Source organism: Lepidochelys kempii, chromosome 5 (genome assembly GCF_965140285.1).
Source record: "Lepidochelys kempii isolate rLepKem1 chromosome 5, rLepKem1.hap1, whole genome shotgun sequence".
Lineage (NCBI taxonomy): Eukaryota > Metazoa > Chordata > Testudines > Cheloniidae > Lepidochelys > Lepidochelys kempii.
This window is the reverse complement of record NC_136384.1, coordinates 92,367,995-92,391,080: the sequence shown is the minus strand read 5'-3', so window position 1 is coordinate 92,391,080 and position 23,086 is coordinate 92,367,995. Positions and strand designations below refer to the sequence as shown.

The 23,086-nt window shown below is 39.7% G+C and overlaps 1 protein-coding gene and 1 long non-coding RNA gene across 4 annotated transcripts in view; one reads left to right on the top strand and one right to left on the bottom strand.

The window, feature by feature from the left end:
- Nucleotides 1-200: 200 nt before the first annotated feature.
- On the top strand, nucleotides 201-23,086 carry LOC140911630 (uncharacterized). The gene is made up of 4 exons (XR_012159058.2): nucleotides 201-457; nucleotides 10,005-10,234; nucleotides 18,548-18,649; nucleotides 21,152-23,086. It is a non-coding gene; the product is annotated as an uncharacterized LOC140911630 (long non-coding RNA).
- Nucleotides 6,145-23,086, bottom strand: part of GKAP1 (G kinase anchoring protein 1) — a 41,672-nt gene continuing 24,730 nt past the window's right edge. For all 3 annotated transcript variants that reach the window (XM_073345062.1, XM_073345064.1, XM_073345065.1), the window contains exons 4-12: nucleotides 21,796-21,873; nucleotides 19,186-19,318; nucleotides 17,426-17,448; nucleotides 16,505-16,657; nucleotides 14,462-14,563; nucleotides 12,063-12,126; nucleotides 9,830-9,900; nucleotides 8,953-9,030; nucleotides 6,145-6,467 (exon numbers count right to left, since the gene is read on the bottom strand). In XM_073345062.1, the coding sequence (XP_073201163.1) occupies nucleotides 6,420-6,467; nucleotides 8,953-9,030; nucleotides 9,830-9,900; nucleotides 12,063-12,126; nucleotides 14,462-14,563; nucleotides 16,505-16,657; nucleotides 17,426-17,448; nucleotides 19,186-19,318; nucleotides 21,796-21,873 (750 nt within the window). In that variant the 3' untranslated portion in view covers nucleotides 6,145-6,419. The remainder of the gene's footprint in view (nucleotides 6,468-8,952; nucleotides 9,031-9,829; nucleotides 9,901-12,062; nucleotides 12,127-14,461; nucleotides 14,564-16,504; nucleotides 16,658-17,425; nucleotides 17,449-19,185; nucleotides 19,319-21,795; nucleotides 21,874-23,086) is intronic.

The following is a 23,086-nucleotide window of genomic DNA, read 5'->3' as shown; positions in this document are numbered from 1 at the left end:
TGCAACGAGTGTTGCGCAGTATCAACTTGATAGCAGTGCGCAACCCTGTCCACTGAAGGCTCTAGGTTAGTCGCTGTGAGACTCCTTCCGGTTCGCATGCATAACCAGTGCGCCTGCGTATGTCACCTGACCGGGCTAGAGCGATGGTGCGTTGTGTTCGCTTTGCTTAGTGCGCATGTGCGGCCTTTTGCCTTCCGCTTGAGCGTTGGAGGGCGAGTCGTCAGTGGTTCCTGACTGTCTGGGTTGGAACCTAGGAGAGTCCCGCCTCCCTCTCTTGGTGCTCCGCTGTCTCCAGCACTCCCAGCGTGCCCGGGACTTGCTCATTGCTGGGGCTTCTGAAGCAGCCAGGCCCCCTGGTTTCACTCTGCAACATGCATGGTGCACAGCAAGGGGCCTGGAGATAGCTGCGCTCCAGGCCGTGTGGGCGGCCGTTATGCCCGACTCTGGCACAAGTAAGGTAAAGCACCAGGTACAGCCCACCCGCCGCAATGAGTGAAAATCTGCGTCCCCTTTATGCAGAGCTGCTAGGGCATGGTGTCATGCATCTCACCTGACGCATGGGGCAGCTTCGTCACATCACTCGACCCACTCCCCCCATCATTGGTAAATTGTCAGGTGTGTGTGAGACACCCAGGGTCTCATAGGCTAGGGGGTGAAAGTAGTGCTCTTCTCACCCCATTGTCACTGCCATAGATCAGTGGTTTTCAGCCGTTTTTCATTTGCAGACCCCTAAAAAATTTCAAATAGAGGAATGTACCCCTTGGGAAACCTTAGACCTAGTCTGTGGAGCCCCAGTTGAAAACCACTGTTCTATCATAACCACCTTTCGCAGACCCCGTAGATATAATCCGTGGACCCCCAGGGTCCATGGACCACAGGTTGAAAACCATTGTTCTAGTGCTACCTGAGAGGCTGCAAAAGATCCAGGCGGATCTGCTTAGTATAGGGCGTAGATATCCAGTCTGGCCCTATCATATCTTCTTTGCCACAGTGCTTTCCAGAACACCTGCCAAGTTGTGCTTGGTTGTGCTGGCTGTAAGCCCTAGCCTCCACTCTGCTCCCAGCCCCAGGAATAGAATCCTGGGAAACTGTTACCCACCATTCCACTGCTGGCTTACAGTCAAACAGCTGTATAACCCATTGGTAAAGTGCCACATTCCCTCTTCCAGTTGGCCTGTATACAATACCCTGGTTTTGCTACCAGTTACCCCTACTGGAAGAGATGTGCAACATATAGATGAAAATTCTGGGTTCAAACCTTGTTAATGACCCAGGTAGAGTCAATCAGGGGAAGAATTTGCTGGATGGTAAAACTAGACAAATAATAGTGTGGCCAGATTATGGAATTTACATCACTACACTCCCACAAATTAGTCACATACCCAGAAAAAGATCAGAGTGAAAGGCAAATCTTGTTCCCTGCCTCCACTTCTGTGGTGTCTTGTCAGCAAAATTGGTGCAGGCCTGCATATCAGAGCAGAATTACAGGGTGCTTTTTCCTTGTGTGGTATGGAGTGGCAGTGGCTCCCTATGCTCTAATGCAAAGGAACAGGGCAAGAAGAGGATCGGCTGCTATATAGAAAATTCTATACTTCTATACACATTTAAAGTGGGCTAAAGCCATAGGATTAATGCAGTCTCAGCTCCCCAACCACTCCAACGCTGGCAGTGAAGACTGTTTCACCCCCTTCCTCATGGGGATTTCCTTAGAGCTCCACTACCAATCCTGGAATCTTTACTCAGGATCTTGCTGTCATAAACATTCACCATTTTGAAAGGCTGCAGAATTATAACAGAGGCATCCACAGCAATACCACTGTTAAAGTGTAAGAGAAAGTGTGGTAACGTATCTATAGCACCTTCTCTGTTACCAGTTTAGGCAGAACTGTGAACTGTGCAGCCTGGAAATATGGTCAGATGGCAGAGAGATGTGGATCTCCACCCAAGAGAGGCAACAGCTAGGGAGCTGACAGCCTGAGAATGGGTGGCCTTGCTGGAGCGTGGGAGTGGAAATATAGGTGCATTTGCCCTGAACTGTAACAGTTCCAGCAGTGCAGAGCAGTGGAAATTGTCTTGAAATAGCATTTTATACAGAAATCAAGCATCAGATTGGGGATCAGAATTTCATTTGCAGTCTACAGACTAGAGATATACGAGTTGGGGTAACCTAGGAGCTAGTCTAAGTTTTACATATATTTGAATCCCACCTACAAAGCAGTTGTACAATTGGGAATGTCACAAAATAATGTATTCTTACAAATATTAAGAATTACACAGTGCCACATTGTTTGGAACAGCCCTTTTATAAATTTTCAGTTTGAATGAGGCAGATTACTAATGCCTTGATTCAATGAGAACATTTAAAAAAATGGGAACAAGTAATTTACTGCAGGCTGGTTGTGGAGAATGACTTACTAATGCACTAGAGAGGGTCCTCATCATAGAATTAGTCAACTGGGGGGGGGGGGGGGGGAAGAGTTCATCAAGAAATTAAAGATTTCTTGATCCACCTACTCCTTTCAGTCCAGACGATAAGGAAGAGTCAGTTTGTTGAGTTTCAACATCTTTTTTTTTCTTGCCATTTTCTCAGGGGACAAAAAGAACAATGTATTTGTTCAGAGACATTAAACTACACTGGTGTGAACCCATCTTACACCTTTTACCCAGAAGCATATGAGAACCAGAAAGTGAAACTAACCCTAAACATAGGATTTTTACAACTGTTCTAGTTTCTTCCCTCTACAGGCTATGTATGCACTGTAGATGGGAGGTATAATTGCCAAGCTGGGTACACACACTAGCTTTGCTCAAGCTGACATGCTAAAAATAGCAATGTAGTCATGGCAGCACTGTCTAGCCCAGGGGTGGCCAACCTGAGCTTGAGGAGCTGCCTGAATGTACCAGTGTACACTCCCAAAGAGCGACAGTAATACATCAGCAGCCCCCCATCAGCCCGCTCCCCGTGCCTTCCACCCACCAACAGCCCCACCGATTAGCACCTCTCCCTCCCTGCGCCTCCCGATCAGCTGTTTCATGGCATGCAGGAGGCTGGGGAGGGGGAGAGGGCGCTGCAGGCTCAGGGGAGGGGCCAGGAAGGGGTGGAGTTGAGGGTAGGGCCTGTGCCACGGGTTGAGCAGTGGGCACCCCCTGGCACATTGGAAAGTTGGCGCCTGTAGTTCCAGCCCCAGAGTCAGTGCCTATACAAGGAGCTGCATAGTAACTTCTGAAGAGCCGCATATGGCTCCAGAGCCACGGGTTGGCCATTCCTGGTCTAGCCTTCTGAGCACATAACCAGGATCTCAAAACAGGACTGTATTTGGGTGGCAAGTGTGAGCTGTTGTGGCACACTGCTATTTTCAGTATGTCAGATTGAGCAGAGCTAGCATGTGTTCATCTACCCAAACTGAAAATTACAGCTCCCAGCTGCAGTATAGATATTAGTAAGGGTAAGTAGATTTTAAAAAAAAATTAAAAAAAAATAAAGAGTATCTTGACAATGTTCTTTCAACTCGTACTCCCCTTCTTCACTTCACTCTTTTTCTTCTTGCCCTGCTCCTTGTCCTTTCCCTTTTCTCAGCTAGTTTTTCTGCATCAATTTCTGACTACAAGTGCTATGTCATTTGGTATAAAAAAGTTCTTTGGTGCAGGGAGTTAACTTTTTCCTTTTGTCATTTTCCTATTGCTACAGTTTGAACATAGGAAAGCTGAAGTTTTGCAGTTAGAGGGGCAGATTCTGGCATAATTCTGGAACTAGTTTGGGGCATTTACATCTGTGTGGCATCAAATTCCCTGGCCAGCCAAACTTTGCGCAATTCTGCTTCCATAGGAGAAACAAAACCTTTGATGGGAACAGACTCAGCTATTATGATAATATAAATGAAAATCTTCTGATATAACTGAATGTTTGTGCAAAGATTTTAAATAGTTTTTGTTAATAAACTGATTTTAATATATTGTTGTATTTAACCCAACAAGGTATATCATTTGCATTGTGCTAGGATAGTGCTGCTCTTTGGTCGCACTGGTAACTACCAGGCTGATGGCTGAGTATTCCAGCCACCAAAGAAACAGTGATACGCTCCCTAAAGTGCGTATCAATTACGTATTAATTTTCAACAAAACCCTTTAAAGAGTGGAAGGTGTGACTTATATTTCTACACATAAGGAGCAAAATAGATCCATCCAGGTCAGTCCTCCCTTACTGATCTAAATTACCATAGGAACTGCAAATTCTGCAACTGTTGTGTTAGTTAATGAACATTCTTGATAGGACGCTCAACTTTTATGTTAACCAATTACTTCACTTGTTATTAATTACTCCAGGACCAGTTGGCTTTTTCCTCACACACCAGTCCTGTGCAACCACTGATTTCAAAAAGGCTTTGAGTTTCAAATTAAAGTCAAGCTTGCAAAGAAAAATATATGTCTATAGGACCCCACCAGTGCAATAGCTGAATGATTCTTAAACAATGAACTTGTCCTTGCAACACCCTTGTGAGGTAGGAAAGTATCTTTCTGAGCTACAGAGATTAAGTGACTCGCCCAAGATTGGAATTGGGAGCTAAACCCAGACCAGTGTCCCAGTCCAGTGCTTTAGGTCCCTAGCTTCTATTGAAAAGGCAATGGGAGTTAGGGACCTGTCATTTATATCTTTGAAAATCTCTCATGTAATGACACAGTCTATTTACAGAGAGTTTAAACCAATAAGCATTTACAGCTACAAGCTGTAGTTGTGCATGTTTGTTTGGGGGATTGTGGAGAATGGGAATGAAGGGTATTTCATGGCACTAGAATAAGTTAATATTACTGTAGATTTGGTCCCATTGTGATGCAGGGTACGCAAAGCCCTGGTTATACTCCAACATGCTGGCCTTACTAAAGGCTTGGTTTAGGTACTGTAAAATCAAATAGGCAGTATGCTTTTTTATTGCAAATAAATTTCCAGCAGCCATGTTCTTGGTTTCAATAAGAGTCTCTCACCGACATATTTACAGACAGATGAATGGTATTATGGAGACACTTTCCCCAGGGCACTCATATCCTAACAAGAGCTAAACAATATTGATAATTAAATGGTAAAAAAAAAAACCTACATAAATGCGGAGTTAAGGTTTCTTTGTGGTATGTTGTTCCTCTTGCAGGATGTTGAACTGATCAAAACTCAAACTTCTGAAACCCAGGAAATACACAGTTAAGGTTACCTATGCAACCTTAACGTTGCCTTCTTTCAGCAAGGCCCCAAATACGCTCCATTGACACACATGCCTTTACTCTGCCAACCCGAGAGTTAGTGAAATGTACAAGCTATTCACCTTTTAAAACCATTCACTCTCCCCCATAGGATTCCATCTAACATTAATAAGGGACACAAAAACAAAAAATTGACTACATTAATGTGAACTAGGAACCTTTCAGTTCGTTACCACAGTGTCCACATGGGAAAGTTACAGCACAGCACTTTGGTGCACACTGCTATTCATACCCCTGTAGTCTGAACAAACCCTCAGTCTTTAGTACCTCTGACTCAGTTTTACAGTACAATGCAGCAAAAGAAAACCAAGCGGGGCTGTAACTTGAGAAGCCCTCAGTCAAATGATCCCAAATTGGGACCACTAATGCTACTCCTCGCACTCTTATGGGGCACATCAAATTTCAAAGCAATTGGATTAACTGTTCAAAGTTTAGAGAACTTACAAGAATAGAGCTTTAAAACATAAAATGGCAGGAATGGAAACTCTCTAGTCATCTTTTTGTATTGGGGCACGCAGAGTGTTAAATTGTACATTTTCTTAAATACCATTCTGGATCACCCAAAGATTTAGTGAGTGCCCAGCACTATCTTGGATAAAACTTGACAGACTATTTTTACCCTAGCTCATCAACCATTTGATCACTAGCTTTGGACAAAAACCCCACCTAGAAATCTTTTTTAAATGCCTTTTTATTTTCTGGGGCTTATATTTCTGAAAATCATGGCTCAAACTCCTCCAAATTTGGGTCACTAATCCTATACTGCACCCTTCTAACACACACTTAATTTCAAAAGAAATCCAACTAAGTTTACTAATTTTAGAGGAATTAGAAAGGTTGACCTTTAAATAGATGTAATAATGCAACCTATTCTAAAAAGCAAGAGTTTAGACATACAAATGAAAGAGTAAATTTTATTGACTGATAAACTAATTATGGCATTAACAGCAACAATGTTTGAGCTCTGCTAGAACAGTTCTCTACTTTTTTCTTTAAACTAACAGAAAGTGCAACAAATTAACTATTTAGAATGTCAGTCAAATTAGTAATGGTTAGTCTCTTTCCAAAAAAACTGCATAGCTTTGCAGTGTACAACAAATATATACATTTCTGCAAAACCCTGAAGAACAAGATTTGATTTTTTGCTTTCAACTTGATGGCAAGTATGATCACCTGCATTGGTCAGATTCTGAGTTTCTTTTCCCTTTTCTCCCACCCTGTAGAGGAAAAGTGAAATGGTAAACTAAAAAAATACATTTGACATATTTGAATATTTAGTAAGAGATACATATGGGTATAAAGACATGCACGTCAGTTAAATGATTTTTTGATTGTTTAAATCTTGAATTGTATAGCATTTTACATACACAAGTCAAGCATTATTATCTGAGCACCAAAAGTGCTGTACAAAATAGATGAAGATAGTTCTTGCCTCAGGGAACTCACAAATGAAGAGAATGATTGACAACACATGATTAAGCAAAGAATTTTAAAAAACACTTTTGTTAGAACTATTGAAAGGATTCACAGACAAAGTGTGTTTTAAGGCAATACTCAAATTAAGAAGTGGTGTGCAGTGTGGGGCTCAGGTCACTGCTGGCGTGAACTAAAGTAAATGGTGGAGGCTCTGTAACAAAGTCTTTAAATCAAGAACGGAGGACTTCAATAACTCAGCCAGAGGTTATGGGCCTATTACGGGAGAGGCTGGGTGACGTTCTATGGACTACAATATACAAGAGGTCAGACTAGATGATCATGATGCTCTCTTTGGGCCATAAAATCTATGAGTCTTTTGGTGCACAAATATGAGAGGGAGCTCAAACAGGTGAGGGAGGTCATGGAAGACAGTGCAAAGACAAAAGTGGGAGAAGGGGTCCTTTGATAGACAACCTAAGAGAATTATAGGAAGGAATAAAAGTAGAAATTGTAATGGTGTAATTGTGCAGTGCCCTTAAACAGACGGCAAGCTTGAACTTCGCACAAAAAGAAAGGCAGCAAAGGGGATTAAATGAGGAAGGAGATAATAGGAATGGAGGAAAAGGAACATTTTAAAAAGCAGAATTTGAATAGAGAGGGAGGGAAGAGAAGAGGACACTACAATAATCAAGACAAAGATGAGGATTTTTGTAGGAATAAAAGATGGATTTTGGAGATCTGGAGGAAGAAATGAAAGAAATTAGCAACAGCATGGATATTAGAGAAAAGTTAAATGCAGCAGTAAAGTTGTAAGTCTGAGTGACAGGGAATATGATGGAGTTTGATGGTAACAGGAGTGTTTGTTTTTGTTTTGCTTGGTTGGTTTTTAAGTATTAGTGGTGTGGCATGCTGGATGTGTGAGTGAACAGAGAGTGAGAGGTCAAGGTATGCTTGTACACATTTGGGAATTACTGTAAAAATAATTTACACTGAGTGTATGAGATCATTCCTGTGAAATGCACAGGGAAAAGCAGGTGAAATTGAGGATAGAGCATCATGGAATATCAGAGAGGGAAGATGTTAAAGCAATGAGAAAGAATAATTAGATTCTAATGCAATAATGACGTATTGTCATGGGATGAACATGCAGGACTCCAGCATAAACAAACAAACAGCAGCAGCTCGAAACAAGAGAGCTTACTGTTTACACCCAAGTCTATGCAGCTACTTGAAAACTTTCTATTTTAACTTACAAGTGATGAGCTTTCCCTATAACTAAGGATAGGATTAAGTCATGGATTCCGTGATTTTAATAAAACTCTGGGACTCCTTCGGCTTCAGTCCCCCATGGTGATCAGCCCTTCCCGCTCCCCTGGTTATTTTTAGTAAAAGTCATGGACAAGTCGTGGGCTTCTGTTAATTTTTGTTTATTGACTGCAACCTGTCCATGACTTTTACTAAAAATAACTGACAAAATCTTAACCTTACCTATAACTGAAGCAATATTTTCTTTCAGCATTGTTTTAAGTCTTTTTCCAAAGGAAATACTACCATACAGAAATAAGCACAGCATCTTATTGCTGTGAAATCAAATAATTTCACTATTTTGAAGGTGCTCATAATTGAATAAGTATAAAAACATGCAAGTGTGAAAATTCAGCTTACATGAAAACAATTTCAAACATTTTTTCAAGTCTTATATTTCATTAACAAAAATTGATCTATTGCTGAGCCAAGTAGAAAATGCCACATTAAAAAACACAGATCATTAAATGCACTCTTCTATATATTAAAAGCAAAATTAAAATCTATTTCATTTATCTCATTTGAAAGGTTTGCCACGGGTGGAGAAAAAGCCATTATTCAATCTACTAAGACTTGCACTTGGCTTCAGGTTACCTGTCCCAGATAAGAAAAATATACAAGATCAAGTTACTAATTTAGATGTAGTCTTATATTCAGAATGTTAAGAGTATATAGAAGCAACAAAGATGTGTAATCTTGTTTACCTGTATAATTCAAGTAGGTTTTGAGGCACAAAATGGAAGACTAAATCCATTCAGTCACCCAAGTAAATGTGTAACTATGCTTCAGTTTTCTTACTGTTTTTCTAAAAAAAGTCCATTTTTAAGATCGCCTAGGTAGTAGCAACTTTAGCAACTACAGATACATTACCTTCAAAGGAACTATTCAAAAGTAAAGATTCTCTTGCATCAATGTTTCCATAGACCATTAGAATTATACTAGACATTGGTGAATTTCTAAAGACAATATAAAAAAAAATACCTGATATTTTGTTAGTTCTGCTTGTAATAATTTCACTTTAGATCTTTCTTGTTCTAATGCAGCATGAAGTGTAGTCACCTACAACAATTTTTTTAAAATGTTACAGAATTATCTTAATCTCCAAACACACACACTCCCTGAACATTTCTGCTGCAGTTCAACAGCCTAAATTTTTTTTTTATATAAATAAAATTTTTAAAAAGTGTTGATTGGAAGAGATATTTAATTTATTCAAGAAAATGATTATTCTCAAAATGATCAAAATTTGATGTACCACACAAAGTGCAAGTAGTATTCCCTAAGTCTCTATTAGTTCCCAAGTGCCTCTTTGTGTTTGCCTGAATAATGTGATATGAAAAGTGACAGTTTTCTTTCAGATTTTACTTTATGTCAGTGTACTGTAACTGATGTAATTTAATGCAACACAATTGATTCAATTACCTCACCCTTAAGTAGTGATTATCTCAGCATTCACAATTAATGGAAACTGAATTATACTATTTCGTGTCATTCTATGACATTGCACAAATGGAATACTGGATCAAGTTTAATATTTTAATTAAAAACCACTGCAAAGCCAAAACAAATACAGAAATATGGTGCGTACTCCCTATACTATGTTCATATAATAAATGTTAATGCTTCGTTTTGGAAATCTGCTCTTCTGCAGTAGAAATCTCTGAATGCACAAATGCCATTTAACAAAGGGTAGTTGGATTTTATATACTCTGTCCATTAACACAAAGGAATTCTGCGCTTATTTCTGTGCTTATACCCATTTTCAGTTTGGCTTTGCTGTTTGCCTTCATATACTATTTTTAAAAATATTCACAAGGTTTAATTTTTATTAAAAAAAAACAAAAAAAAAACAACTTACCTGTAAGGTCAACTCATTCTTGATACTCTGAGATTCATCAACCTGTAGAAGTATTTCTGCTTTGTCTTTCACTTAAAAAACAAAACAAGAACATTAGGCTGTCTCTGTGTTTAGAAGTCTTTAAATATAACGGTAGTTGGGGTTTTGCTTGATCCATTTTTTTTGCTACCCTTAGGATATTTCCTCAGTCATCATTGAAGGCAGGACCAACCATAGAAGTTGCCTGGAGCCTACAGGATATTACCATTTCCAGTAGCAGCAGCCTGTGAACATAGGAAGCTTTTTAGGCCTTTTAGGAAACTTTCACTGCCTGCACCTGTATGGGATCCCACAGACTTCACAGAGACTTACTATGGACACAGGTCCACCTGCATGGTTCTCTGGGTATGGATGGAACTTGAGATGGTAAGCTTTCCAAAGCCATGCCTTAAATCAATGTGAAAACCTTGGTTAAAGTTTTAAATACATAGCAAAATTAAGGTGTGCTGAACCTACATACTGGTTACTTTCTTTGAAGGTTGTGGATAATTCAGAATAGTGCTATCATTATAAACCCCTACTGTACATGTGAAAATTGGGATTTTCAAGGCTCAATTGTACCACATTCAAGCTAGTTTTTACCAAAACACACATTAATTTTTCCTCAGTAAGTGTTCCATCAAATTAATCTTTTTCCCTCAGCTATTTCAGCAAGAAATCTAGTAAAAGAGGTGGTAAGATTATTATTTTATAATAGGACATTGTTTCCACATAGGGTTGCCAATTTTATACTCGCACAAAATGGAACACCCTTGCCCCGCCCCTCCTCCGAGGCCCCGTCCCCGTTCACTTTATTCCCCTTCCACTGTCACTCGCTATCCCCCCCATAACTCACTCTCTCATTTTCACTGGGCTGGCTCAGGGGGTTGGGATGAGGGATCCGGCTAGGGATGCGGCCAGAAAAGAGGAGTTTAGGGTGCGGGAGGGGGCTCCAGGCTGAGGTAGGGGGCTGGGGTGTGGGTTATTGGGTGAGGCCAGAAACGAGGGGTTCAGAGTGTGGGATGGGGCTCGGGGATCTGAGATGCCAGCTGAGTGCAGACTCTGGGGTGGGGCTGGGGATGAGGGGTTTGGGGTGTAGGAGAGCGCTCTGGGCTGGGACCAAGGGGTTTGGAGGGCAGGAGGGGGATATGGGCTGGGGCACAGAAGGGTGTCACAGGTGCAAGCTCTGGGTGGCGCTTACCTTAAGCAGCTCCCAGAAGCAGCAGCATGTCCCTCCCTCCGGCTCCTATGCAGAGGCGCGGCCATGCTCTGTGCACAGCCCCATCTGCGGGCACTGCCGCCGCAGCTCCCATTATCCGTGGTTCCTGGCCAATGAGAGCTGCAGAGCCAACGTTTGGGGCGGGGGCAGTGTGCCAAGCCCTCTGGCCGCCTCTACATGTAGGAGCCGGAGGGAGGACATGTTGCTGCTTCTGGGAGCCTTGTGGAACCACAACAGGCAGGGAGCCTGCCTTAACCCTGCTGCACCACCGACTGGACTTTTAACAGCCTGGTCAGCAGTTCTGACCAGAGCCTCCCAGGGTCCCTTTTTGACAGGGCATTCTGGTCGTAAACCAGACACTGGACAACCTTGTTTCCACACTCCTCCAAAACTGGCTGAACCAATTATTTTTTCCCCAAAAATATTTCACTCTGACCAAGACACCAGAAATTTTCAGTAAATTATGAGTGACTAAGAACTGGGGGTTGGAATGCAAACACATGGGCAACTTTAACTATAGTGTCACTAGTGAGCCTGTTATAGTGTAGCATCCCCAATACTGGTAAAATTACAAAATTTCTTCTGAGTTACCCTCCTCTCTCATATTGTTTTACAATGTGTGATGCACTAAAGTATAGTTTACATACTGCACCTGATGTCATGGAACCAACTTGAATATGCATGACCCAGCAGTATTAAAAAGTGTAACACAATCACATGATTCTTCTATTCCTATTAGGAGGTTGCTTATAAAGATAATTTTACTGAAATAGTAACTAATGAAATTGAACACTAGTCACTCGAATTCATTTTCGGTCTGAGTGACTTGCAAAGGAAATTGTCAGATTAAATAATTCCATTCTTACAATTTACAGTTGCCACTCATTACTCTTATCAATTTATCTTTAAAAACTGTTTTTCAAAGTCATTTAAGTAATTTTTAAAATAACTTCGTACGCTTTAAAATTCACATCTTAGAGAATAAGCTTTACTTACTTTCACCTTCCTGCAACATTTTCAACAGCTGTGCATTTCTTGCTTTTACTTCTTTATACTTCACCTAATATTAAGAGATTTAAATAAAATCACCTTTTACTATATGGCAAAAGGGACCTTCTTTAAATTGTTATTTGTTATTTTTAAACATCAAGTTTGAAACCCGTGATTTTACGGTTAATTTAAGAAGCACCAGGGTTCCAGACTCATCTATTTCAATGCACAGGAGTCAAGGATGAGAGAATACAAGAGTGGTAGTTTAAATCAATTAGAGGCCAAAGTCAAAGGAGCTCAAGCAGGCACTGGCACTACAGAAGATTCAAAATCAACTACACATGGTGTGAATGGAGAAAGAGAAGAACGAACTGCTAAACAGAACTTTCCGGAAGATTTTAGCTCCATGCCTGACAGAGGTTTTGTGGGTTCCCTGAAAAAAAAAAAATGAAGGCCACATGAAAGAATTCTAATGCCAAAAGAAGTGACATTTAGACTATGGTGGTAGCCAAAGAGCACATTTAGGATTGAGTCCTCGTTGCCCTAGGTGCTATACAAGGACGCACAGGGAAAACATGATCACTGCCCCCAAAGACCTTACAGGCAAGGAAATTCTCTTTTGGACTCTTCATCTTTCAGTTTTTCTGACCTTACTGATCTCTCCTGTCCATCTGATGCCTGAATTGCCTCTTCTAAGGTAGCACTTCTCATGACTGATCACTGGTGCCAATTCTGGCAGTTTGGTTTCTGTGTCTTTTCTTAATTCTACACCTGTGTTTTATATTTTCCTCACTCTCTTTTCTCCCCATTTCAGTGTCCCTATATTGCTCTCTCTGGCCTTGAAGAAAAAATTATTTTTATAGGATATCTTGAACCTGGTGGCAAGTCACAATGCTCCACTTACACACCAATCTCATCCCTCATGTTAACGCCATAATGCTTCATACAACAGGGTCAGCTGGTTTATAAACAGAGTTAGCAGTGTTCCTTCTAACAGGATGCTGATTCAATTGCATGGGAGCAGAATGAGGAACAGCAAATGCCAATATTGAAAAGGGGTGGGTAGATAATTCTACAGTAGAGTACCTTCAACCTCTCCAAGAAAGTAGACTAGAATGCCACACCATCCCTTCTATAGCCATGCTTTAGAGCAATATTTATTGAGCCCAATGCCAATAAGTGAATTTAAATGGTCATAGTAATGCATTCTTCCAGACTCACAGCTAGCTAAAGCTTTCTATACCCTTCAATGCCCAATAAGCATAAAAGACTATCAAGTAGAAACTCTTAACAGGTTATATCACATGAAATGAAGCACTTAACAAGAGTTCTTGTGCATTGCATTATTCTGCCAACTGTACTCTAGGAGCAATATCAAATAGAAATGGTTTTCCATTTCAATTAATTTCATCTGTGAGCCCAACCTTGACACATGACAGCAGCTGTTAACCAAAAAACTTGTTTCCTGTTTTGCAGCAGATTGAAATCATATTCAACATTTCAGCTAAGTTCCGATTAGAAAATCACTATTGTCAACAATTTAATGCTGTTTATACAGAGTACAACTGTTCAGTACCCAAGGCTAAGTTATGCAGTTGACATATTGATCAGTTTTTGTTTACATAAACAAACTATTCCTCCTTGTATTCCTGTTCACCACTCCCAAGCAAGGATAAACAAAAGCTGATTTAATGTGACCAATAAGAAGTTGGTCCTGGTGCTTCAGTGCATTTACTCTCGCCTTTTGACATAATGGTAATTTCTCATAAAAGTTCCATCCTTGCTGCTTTGTATTCATTTTCAACCCGTGTCAGCTAGAGTCACGACAGGTATTAATATGGTGTTCCAGAGCAGCAATTCTGGGAATTTTCCTATCTAATTTAGCATCCAGCAACACCAGAGGATTTAGTAAGGGGTCAACATTTGTACTGAATATTGTTTTGAAATCTTCCTCATAGGTTGGGAGAAGGGGCACAGCAGATGCAAAGCTCCATTTCAATGCTACAGGGCTACAGCTCTAAATGGTTTCTCTTGTATCTGGAGAAGTATGCACTGGTTTCCTTTTTTAGGCATTGCAGATTGGTCTACAGTCTTGACAGCTAACAAAATGGCAACATCTGGGAAACAAATGGTACTTGGGTATGCCAAAACTGATAAATATTTACTCCTTGATGGGTGACCTTCTTACAGTAGTCAGTTTATTTATAGATACCTGTCTTACTTACCAAGAAAGGTCAATTCATCTGGTACTGCAGGAACAACTTTGGAGAAAGATGCTCTGGAACGGTAATATTTTGGTGGCCAACACAAAGTTCCCTTTCAGATTAACCATGTTTTGGCTTAATCAAATGGGTAAAAAAAAGTTAGATTTTGTTCAATACTTGGAAACATCATCAACTACATACCTCCCACTGAGTAATGATGCTTTTCAGTTGCTGAATTTCTGTATCTTTCTTTTCAAGTTCCAACTTTAATCGTTCTGTTTTTCCATCTTTCAAAATAACCTCCTACAAAAAATAAGCAACCACACAATTTTAGGACTAACGATAAAAGTTTGCATTAGAATTTCAGTCCTGCAAAAGGCAGAATTCAGCTGCCCTTGACTGTGTCCAAACAAAGAAAAAAAACAACAACCCACTATTAGTCTGGTTGCTTCAAAGTAGCTCTTGTGCAAAAAAGTGTTGGTTTTCCATATCTGCTCCACCATTAAAATATGGTATATGTAAATCAGTAACAAAGTGTTTAAGTTTTAACAAATACTTGCATGCTTCAAGTATGTTTTGAAGGACCAAGCCATAAAACATTTAAAGACTGGGTATCTGGCAGACTCATGTGACAGAGCTTCTGTAAAATGTTCATTTTAAAAATATAGCTTTAAAAATATTTTAGAAGCTTTTATGGATGGATACACAAGCAGGATTTTTTTAAAATCTTTTTCAACTTCAAAAAACATTAGACTTGAAGAAGCACATTCTGTGGAAGTGCAAGCAAAATGGGAGAAGCTCTCTAAGCCTTGACTATTGGATTTTGTTCTTATTGCTAGAGAACCAGTAAGTGTGACAAACTATTCAAGTGTTTTCGAATATTAGTGTACACACTAACCCCACCTGAATAGAAGCTGTTAGAAAAAATTGCTTGTACCCAGCATATGAGACAACTTTGCCCTTCGTTTTTACAACTGAGGAAGTCCTAGTTTACTAAACCATGCTAGAAGATTTTAGGAGCTAGGCAACTTTTTGATGCTTTAGATGTATGAGAGGAGGAGGGGGAATGGAAGTAGTTTTGGGCAAAAAAGTGTTCTGGGGTTTTTTTTTGTTTTTTTAAGATTCAACGTGCTACAAAGAGCTGGGAGCAAAAGTACACACAAACCAGATTAAATGCTAATGCTGTTTCAAGTTCACGCTCGAAATGACTGAATCCTGCACACTGTGTTTAGCTGGAGCATATGCAATGCTAATAGTCATTTTTTCTCCAAAAAAAGATTTTTTTTTAAGAAGATTAGAACTAAAGAGAATATCAGATTTTTTTTCCTGAAGGAGTATAGCAAGGTTTGTGAAGGTTGTGAATAGTAAAGTCACAACAAGATTGTAACCTCAGCTCAGCTCTCTCTCAACTGAGTAGGGAAGAAAAGGATACCAAGTCAGGAAAAAAAACTAGGACAAACCAGAACACATAATTAAATCTTAAAAGTACAGTCGTAACTGAATTACTTCAGCTTTTAACAGTCAGATCAAGATGAAACTTGTTCTCAAACATTAATGTTATATTCTTAAAAATCAGCATTTGCTCTCCCTTCTGACTTTATTTTCTCACTGTAGGGAAGAAATATCCCACTCAACAACACGGAAGTCATAGGAAATATCCCCATTATGGCTTTCTGCAAGGACATTCAGTCACCACTGCAGCAAGGGGCACAGAGCAGAAGTAGTATTTTCTGAAGGAAAAAAAAAAAAATTTGCTAATGCCAGACTACTACTACAATAATAATAGCCCTAGAAATATCTACAGGTAGTCAAAGGACCTGATGACTGATCCATGAGAACTGCAACCAGACTGCAGGGACCAAGGTGTTAGAACTACCACCTCAGGAGCCAATTTTGTAATTCTCCCTTCTCCAAAGATATTTATGCTACTGGAAAGAGGTCAAAGAGGAGTGGGTCTTTGTCATTCCTTCCTCTTGACCTTCTCAGGAGGAGAAGATTTGGCAGTCCCATTTCAGTTGTTTGCATTTTGTTTTTTCTAAAGTGATACACTGACCCATTTTTACATGAACCAGTCAAAAAAAGTTATCCATAAATTGTGTTTTCAGCATATAACTGAAGTTGTGAGCGCATAAGCAGTCAGATATTTTTTGGTAAGAAGAAAAATTATTGCAGAAGCTTCACATTTTATTTCGGTTATCCACCAAGCAAACACGTGCACTTGAAAATAGCTGCCATTGTACATGCCTGACTATGTTCATGAGATGTACAGTTATCCACTCCATTGTAATCTGTGAGTTGGTCTCTCCTTTTTTCTCTAATAAGTATTTTATGAACATCATCTTCCAGTCTATTGAAGAATCCTCCATCATGCAATAAAGTCTGGGAAGAGCTCAGTTCCTGTCAAGAATTAATGTCATGATATATCTCCATTTAAATAAAAGTCAATATCCAGCTAAACAATTAAATATAGTTGAGTTTTAAAGAAGTCTGTTTAAAGTCACAAAAATGCACAAAATATAGATATCTTCTTTAATATCTAGAGACACATCATGAGAAAACTGAGTACTAAATTATACCTAGTGCATATTTTCCTGCCAACCATAAAACTCTGAAAAATAAGAACATTTCACAGAAGTGGTATCAGGTGAGAAAAAAATATTCCCATTGATTTAATACTTTTGTGCAATGCCTATCTAGATTTTTGAATTATAAATCACTTTGACGTTAAATATTTCTTTTTCTACCTAAAAGGGTCATAGTATTAGGAATGTTCCACTGCACAATATTTGCCATTAATATTTTCTTATCTACTCTGCTTCCAATAGTTATTTAAATTCTTGTACCCTGCCTAGAGAACTTTTAGGGCCAGGCTTTCAAATCTGTCTGAACTGCACCAACAAAATTTGCAAGCCTGTAACTGATGGCACAAAACTGGAAAAGGCATATATAAGTTCTCATTCATGGACTTTTATCTTTGCATTTGCTCACATGAGTTTTATGGACATACTTTAGGCATCCGATTTGAAAAATTAATTCCTGTCATTACAGAAAGTGATTAGGCCTCTTTGTTTAAATACTTATCTTCTGCACACAAAACCTCATTATTTAAGCTGGTCTTTGGTGTTGTGTTAGTTTTTATTAAACTAATAAACATAAAAGTCCTACCTCGTGCTTTTTAGCAAGGGGATCTGAAAAAGAACACAGGAAAAATAAATATTATTTAAAAAAAAATACTACATTGATTTAAATTATACCAAAAACTATCAAAGTGAAATAATTCAGATGAGGCTGAAAAATCCATTTTGGTTCTTCAGCATTAACTCTCATTCTTTTCCCAAAGTTACACTAAAGAATTAAAGAGGACTGTCTACACCAGTGATACTCAGACCTCAGTGGTTCAGAAGCCAAATTAGCGATAAATATTACTCAAAAGACCAACAGTAGTGTGAATTCATTGTTTCATTTACTATAGTACTATATTTTATATATATTATTCTCACAGCAAATAAGTTAAATCAGTGCAAGTTGATAACTTAGTTTATAAAAGTATCCCGATTGGTTAATAACTACATCACACAGTGTTTTAAAATCATGTGCTGCAAAGAGTCACAGGAGACACGCTAAAGATCCACTTGCAGCTTGTGAGCCTCAGGGCTTCTCTACTAGGGAGATCAATGCTGCTGCAATCAATGCAGTGGATGTTGAATTAGCGACTTAAGTACTCCAGCTCTCCAAGAAGAGTAAGGTAAGTTGACTGGAGAGGGTCTCCCACTGACACAGTGCAGCGAAGACATCAGGGGAAGTCAACCCCAGGGACGTGAATAATGTAGCTGGAGTCACGTAACTTAGGTCGACTTACGCCAGTAGTGAAGACAAGCCTCAGTCTGAGTATCATTGGTCTATGTTGTATTTTAAACCCTATCCCTTAAAATAACGTAAAAGAAAGCAGACCCTAATTTGTTAAATGCAGTGAGAATTCATAACTGGCAAGCAACATTTTTGCAATAAACAGACTGCAGACTGTATTTAATTCTATTCTGGTTCTTATATTGCCCTTATCACCTTAGAATCTCAGTGCCTTCCAATAGCATATTAGGGCACAAGACCAACATCTATAATTTGTTCAGACTGTCATCCTTTGTGGGTGTTTTACTGGTTTTTTTGTTTTTGTTTCTTGGTTTGTTTTTAAAATCAACACATTTAATAAAATACTGGTAACTTAGATAAGTGCTTAGAATATTTTTTTTTAAAATAGACTTGATTCAATAGTATTTTTTCTCTTTCCAGATCCTACCATTGTTTCCCTGCTAAAGGCAGGACCACTGCTCTGAAGACACCAGGAACAAACCAGCACCCAAAGAATTTACAAAGAGTGTAAAAGGCGCTGTGGTAAGCAATATTTCCCCTCCCTTAATTCTTCCTCCCCAAAAGAGCCAGCTTTGGGTGCAAAGGGCAACTAGTGTCCTACCACGGTCTGGGAAGTAGAGGGAACTCACTAGTGTGGGGAAGAGCAAGGCAGCAAGTACAACCAAGCTGGGAGTAAAGAGGTTTTTCCTCTGGAGTGAGCTTGGACCATTGCCTGATACTGGTCACTGAAACAAGTTCAGTACTTCTCCACACCTCAGCAGTTAAAATACTTCTCTCATTTGCTCCTCTCCTTAGCTAAACTGATTAGTCCACATTAAAAATAAGAAGATTCAGGATACCTAAAGTTAGATTTAGAGCTATTAGAACACAGTGTTTAGTTTACTTGTTTCTAACACTGTTCAGTGAATATATTTAAATACAGTGTTCCTGAACTGAGACTTTGGAAATGCAGAGTTTCAGTCCAGAGGGTGTTTTGTTATTAAAAGTATAAGTCATAGTAATTCCAAAGAATTAAACACTTGGTTTGTAAATAAATATTTAAACATAAAAATGCATACCTATATTAATGTCTGACTGAAAGTCTTTCAGAGATACTGTGAGAGGTTTGTCTTTTCCCTGCTGGTTCTTTCTTTTCTCTTTCTTATTCACTGATTTTGAGGGAGGTGAAGCATTCTCAGCATTTTCATAGTCCTGAAAGGAATAAAACCCTACTGATTGCACTATTTTACTCTAATGAATAAACCAATTAGTAATTTAATTGCTCTAAAGCAGAGGTCCCCAAACTGTGGGACATGCCACCTTAGGGGGCGCAGAGGAACATTAGCAGGCCCAGGCCAGCCCCCCCGGGGGGGGAGGGCAGGGAGGGAGGGCCACCCAGTCCCACCAGGCCCCCAGCTTTGCTTTGGCCACACCCCCAGCCATGGCTCCCGGCCCTGTCCCCAGACTCAGCATGGCTTCACATGCAGCCGGAGGCCAGCTGCTGACCCCACCACAGCCCAGCTGCGGCTTCACTCCCAGCCCTGCCCTCAACCCCTGGCTGCGACTCCGTTCCCAGCCTGAGGCAGAGACTTGGGGGGGAGCTGCACCTGGACAGGGGCTGAGCAGCCAGCCCCCAGCCTCTGCTCCATTCCTAGCCCTGCTCTCAGACCCACCTCCAGCCCCTTACTCCTGTCCATGTCATGCTTCACCCCCACTCCCAGCCCCAGGAGGGCTGGGGGGGGACCACTGCTCTAAAGTTTTGTGTTCTTAAGAAAAATGACAGTACATAGACAAAGCTCTTGGTCTAAAATAATTTGAAGGCTTTTGGTAGACATCTTTCTTGCTCTGTACTCTGATTAGCCTAAAGAAACAACTGTGTTCTTTAAACCAGAGAATAGCTATTCACAAACAGTACAGTGAACGGTCAGCCTACTACCCCAACACCTAGATAAAATGATATCTAAAAATCAATTATTTAGTATAATATAATCAAAAAGCACTGTAATACAGTAGTGTCACAATCAATTATACTTGCTTTAAAAACAAAACATCTGCTTGACATTTACTCTCAATATCCCTAGTCATTCATATAGCAGTAGATCACCAATATTCTGTGGCCATGCTCTAGCCAACTGACATTACTTCTTAAATGAAATTAGACAAAGAGTTTTAATGAGTTCCTTTTAAGCCTGAGGTTCTGTTTTATTAAATGTGCCATTACACTGAAAACAGTAAAGTGTGATTTGAAGGTTTTACCTAAAGAGAAAAAGTAGTGATACAGAAAATAAATAAAACAGGGAAAAAAAGATAAAACAGTCTCTGATGTTGTATACCAGCCGCTCTCAACTGGGGGTCCACTGCCTCTCAACTGGTTTCAGGGGGTCTGCGAAGCAGGCCAGTTTTAGACTGGATGGGGCCCAGGACAGGAAGTTCAGAGGCCCCCAGCACTCCACAGGGCAAGAGTTCCAACCCCTGCCCCCAGCCTGGTGGCTGAAGCCTGGACCGACCCCCTCACCACTTGCGGCTGAAGCCCAGAGCCATGCCTCTTCCTCAGCGGGAGTTTTTAATAGCCGGGGGGGGTTCAGAAAGAAAAAGGTTTTGAAACCCTGTCCTATGAGACTACAATATAAACAGCTACTAGATTTTAAATTTACTAGCATATACAAAGTTCTCCCAAACTGCTAGAGAGTTGGCTTTACTTGTAATCCATGCAGATGCCATTTGGACTCAAGAGCAAATCCCCAACAGGCTATGCTTAAAGACTAAGTCTTCGCTTGCCTGTACTTAAGTATGCATTTTAAAATGAAGTTAAAATTGGAAGTTAAATTACAGTTTAGTTTTAAGAACTTTAACTTAATTGTGGGGATTCCCTTCAAACAAACAAAAAACCTCTGCAAAGCCTTAGTTTGTCCAACAGAAGTACAAGACACTACTAAAGCTGACACTCAGAGCAAAAAATTGGATGTGTGCCATTTTTGCTTTTTTATTCTGTATAATTTAAGGTTTTTGTTTTTCTTAAAGTTTCCTACTTGTTTTTCACACTAGAAATTCAGGACTTATCAGCACTTTCTCTCCTGGAACACTATGTAGATGACTGGAGAACTAGCAAGACAACACCACAAGCACCAAAGGTGGTAAACCTAACCAGCTGAGAAGGAATTTTTAGTCAGCCTGTTCAAAACTGTTATCTATTTAAGTCAAATACCTGAAACAATTGGGAGGAAAGACATTAAAGATTCAACATGCCTACCACTTCAATTCAGACCTAAAAAAGCTCCCCCTCCCCTTCAGTTCTATGATCCTCTAGGAAGACCTCTCCAGAACCCCCACCAAGACCAATAAAACAAAACAAAACACACCCACCCACCCCTACATAGAACAAGCTTTAGCAGTCTTATTTTTAAGGTGAAAACAAATGTCTTTATATTATCAAAGAAGCAAAGAGGGTACAAACTCATTTTCCCCCTTGGCAGGTCATCTTTAACATTCTCAAATTGTAATATGGCTGTTTGTGGTTTCCCTCAACTCTCTAATGGTTCTCTCAATTCTTAGTAAATCTTTGGGTATTAAAAACTAAAGAGTTAGCTTACACAAAATTTTGTGGAAACCAAATTAGACTCCTTTCTCCAGAACTCAATAAAGGTCAAAAACTTGCACAATTTTCAGATCACGATGAAGCCACCAAATACCTTTTTGTGCTCTTCATATTCCAGTTTGCTTAGCAGTAATGCCTTTTCAAGATCTGCTTCAAACATTTCAGATGTCAGCTGAAGAAATAAGATTAAGACAAACTCATGACCGATTGTTTTTGTTTTTATTAATAAAAAGCAAAAAGGTGCGCAATTGACAGCTGGTTAAAAAGGTTAAAACTTAATTTTAGCCTATGGAATGTTACAGCTACTGTCAACATACTCTTGGTAATATGATGAAATGCACAAGTAAGAACGACTAAATACGTTTGTACAACAGTTGGTAGAATACCTTATTGGTTGAAACACATTTTGTTAAATAAAAGTCTGACTGAAACCATGCACTACTAAGTCACTATAGGGAAAGTGAAGTTCTTTTTTTTTTAATTGCTTTTGTTCAAAATGCTTGCTTGTAACTTAGATCTTGAAGTTTTGCATGCAGAAGCTTGTTGATTTTAAAGCCTAAAATATGAACAAGTAGAACAGGGGAAAGAAGAGCCTCTCAAAAGCATAGAAAAGACCAGGCCGCCTCTGCCGCCATTAACAAAAAGTAACTTCTGCTGAATGGCAGGGATGGTAAGAGACTCCAGGACATCATGTGTGAAAGAAACAAAAGTTTGTCTGGGATGCCATAGGAGGATGTGCAGTGCAAGAGTTGTTTCAGAGAAGCGTAAGGGATCAAGAGCGGTCTTAGATTAAGGAGAGATGGAGGGAAGCTTTAGTCTTGATGGAGTTTCTTGGGATGTGGGATAAAAGGGGAATTGAAATTTTATATGTGGGGACTGAAAAGGAAAGAAAGAACTAAGTGTTGCTTAGCAGAGGTAGAGGGGTAACATCTGATTTTATAGTGTGGTGGTACGGTAGAGGAGTAGCTGAGTTTTGTTTACAGCACTGTATTAATCTCCATGGGAAAAGGTAAGCCAAAAAAAAAAAAAAATACACCAAAGCCAATACAAACTTACTGAATGGGGAACACAGATGGGCTGAAGATAAGCAGAGGAAGGGATTCACCTGGATTCAGGGTATTGCTGGATCAAAAGGAAGTGGCTGCTTTTCAGGGGGTTGGAAAAACTGCAGTGTGCACACCTCAGATGTAACTAATTATAATACATCTCTAAAAACGTAGCAGTTTGTTTGCATCAGATATTATTCCTTTAAATGGTTCCCAAATTATCAAAGCAATCCCAGTGTGACAAATAAGCAAATATTATCATGTTTCCTAGTTTGTCTTTGTCCGTTCATTCCGCTACTCTTCTCTTTCATCTGTCATTTGTCTGTTCTTTGAGTTGCA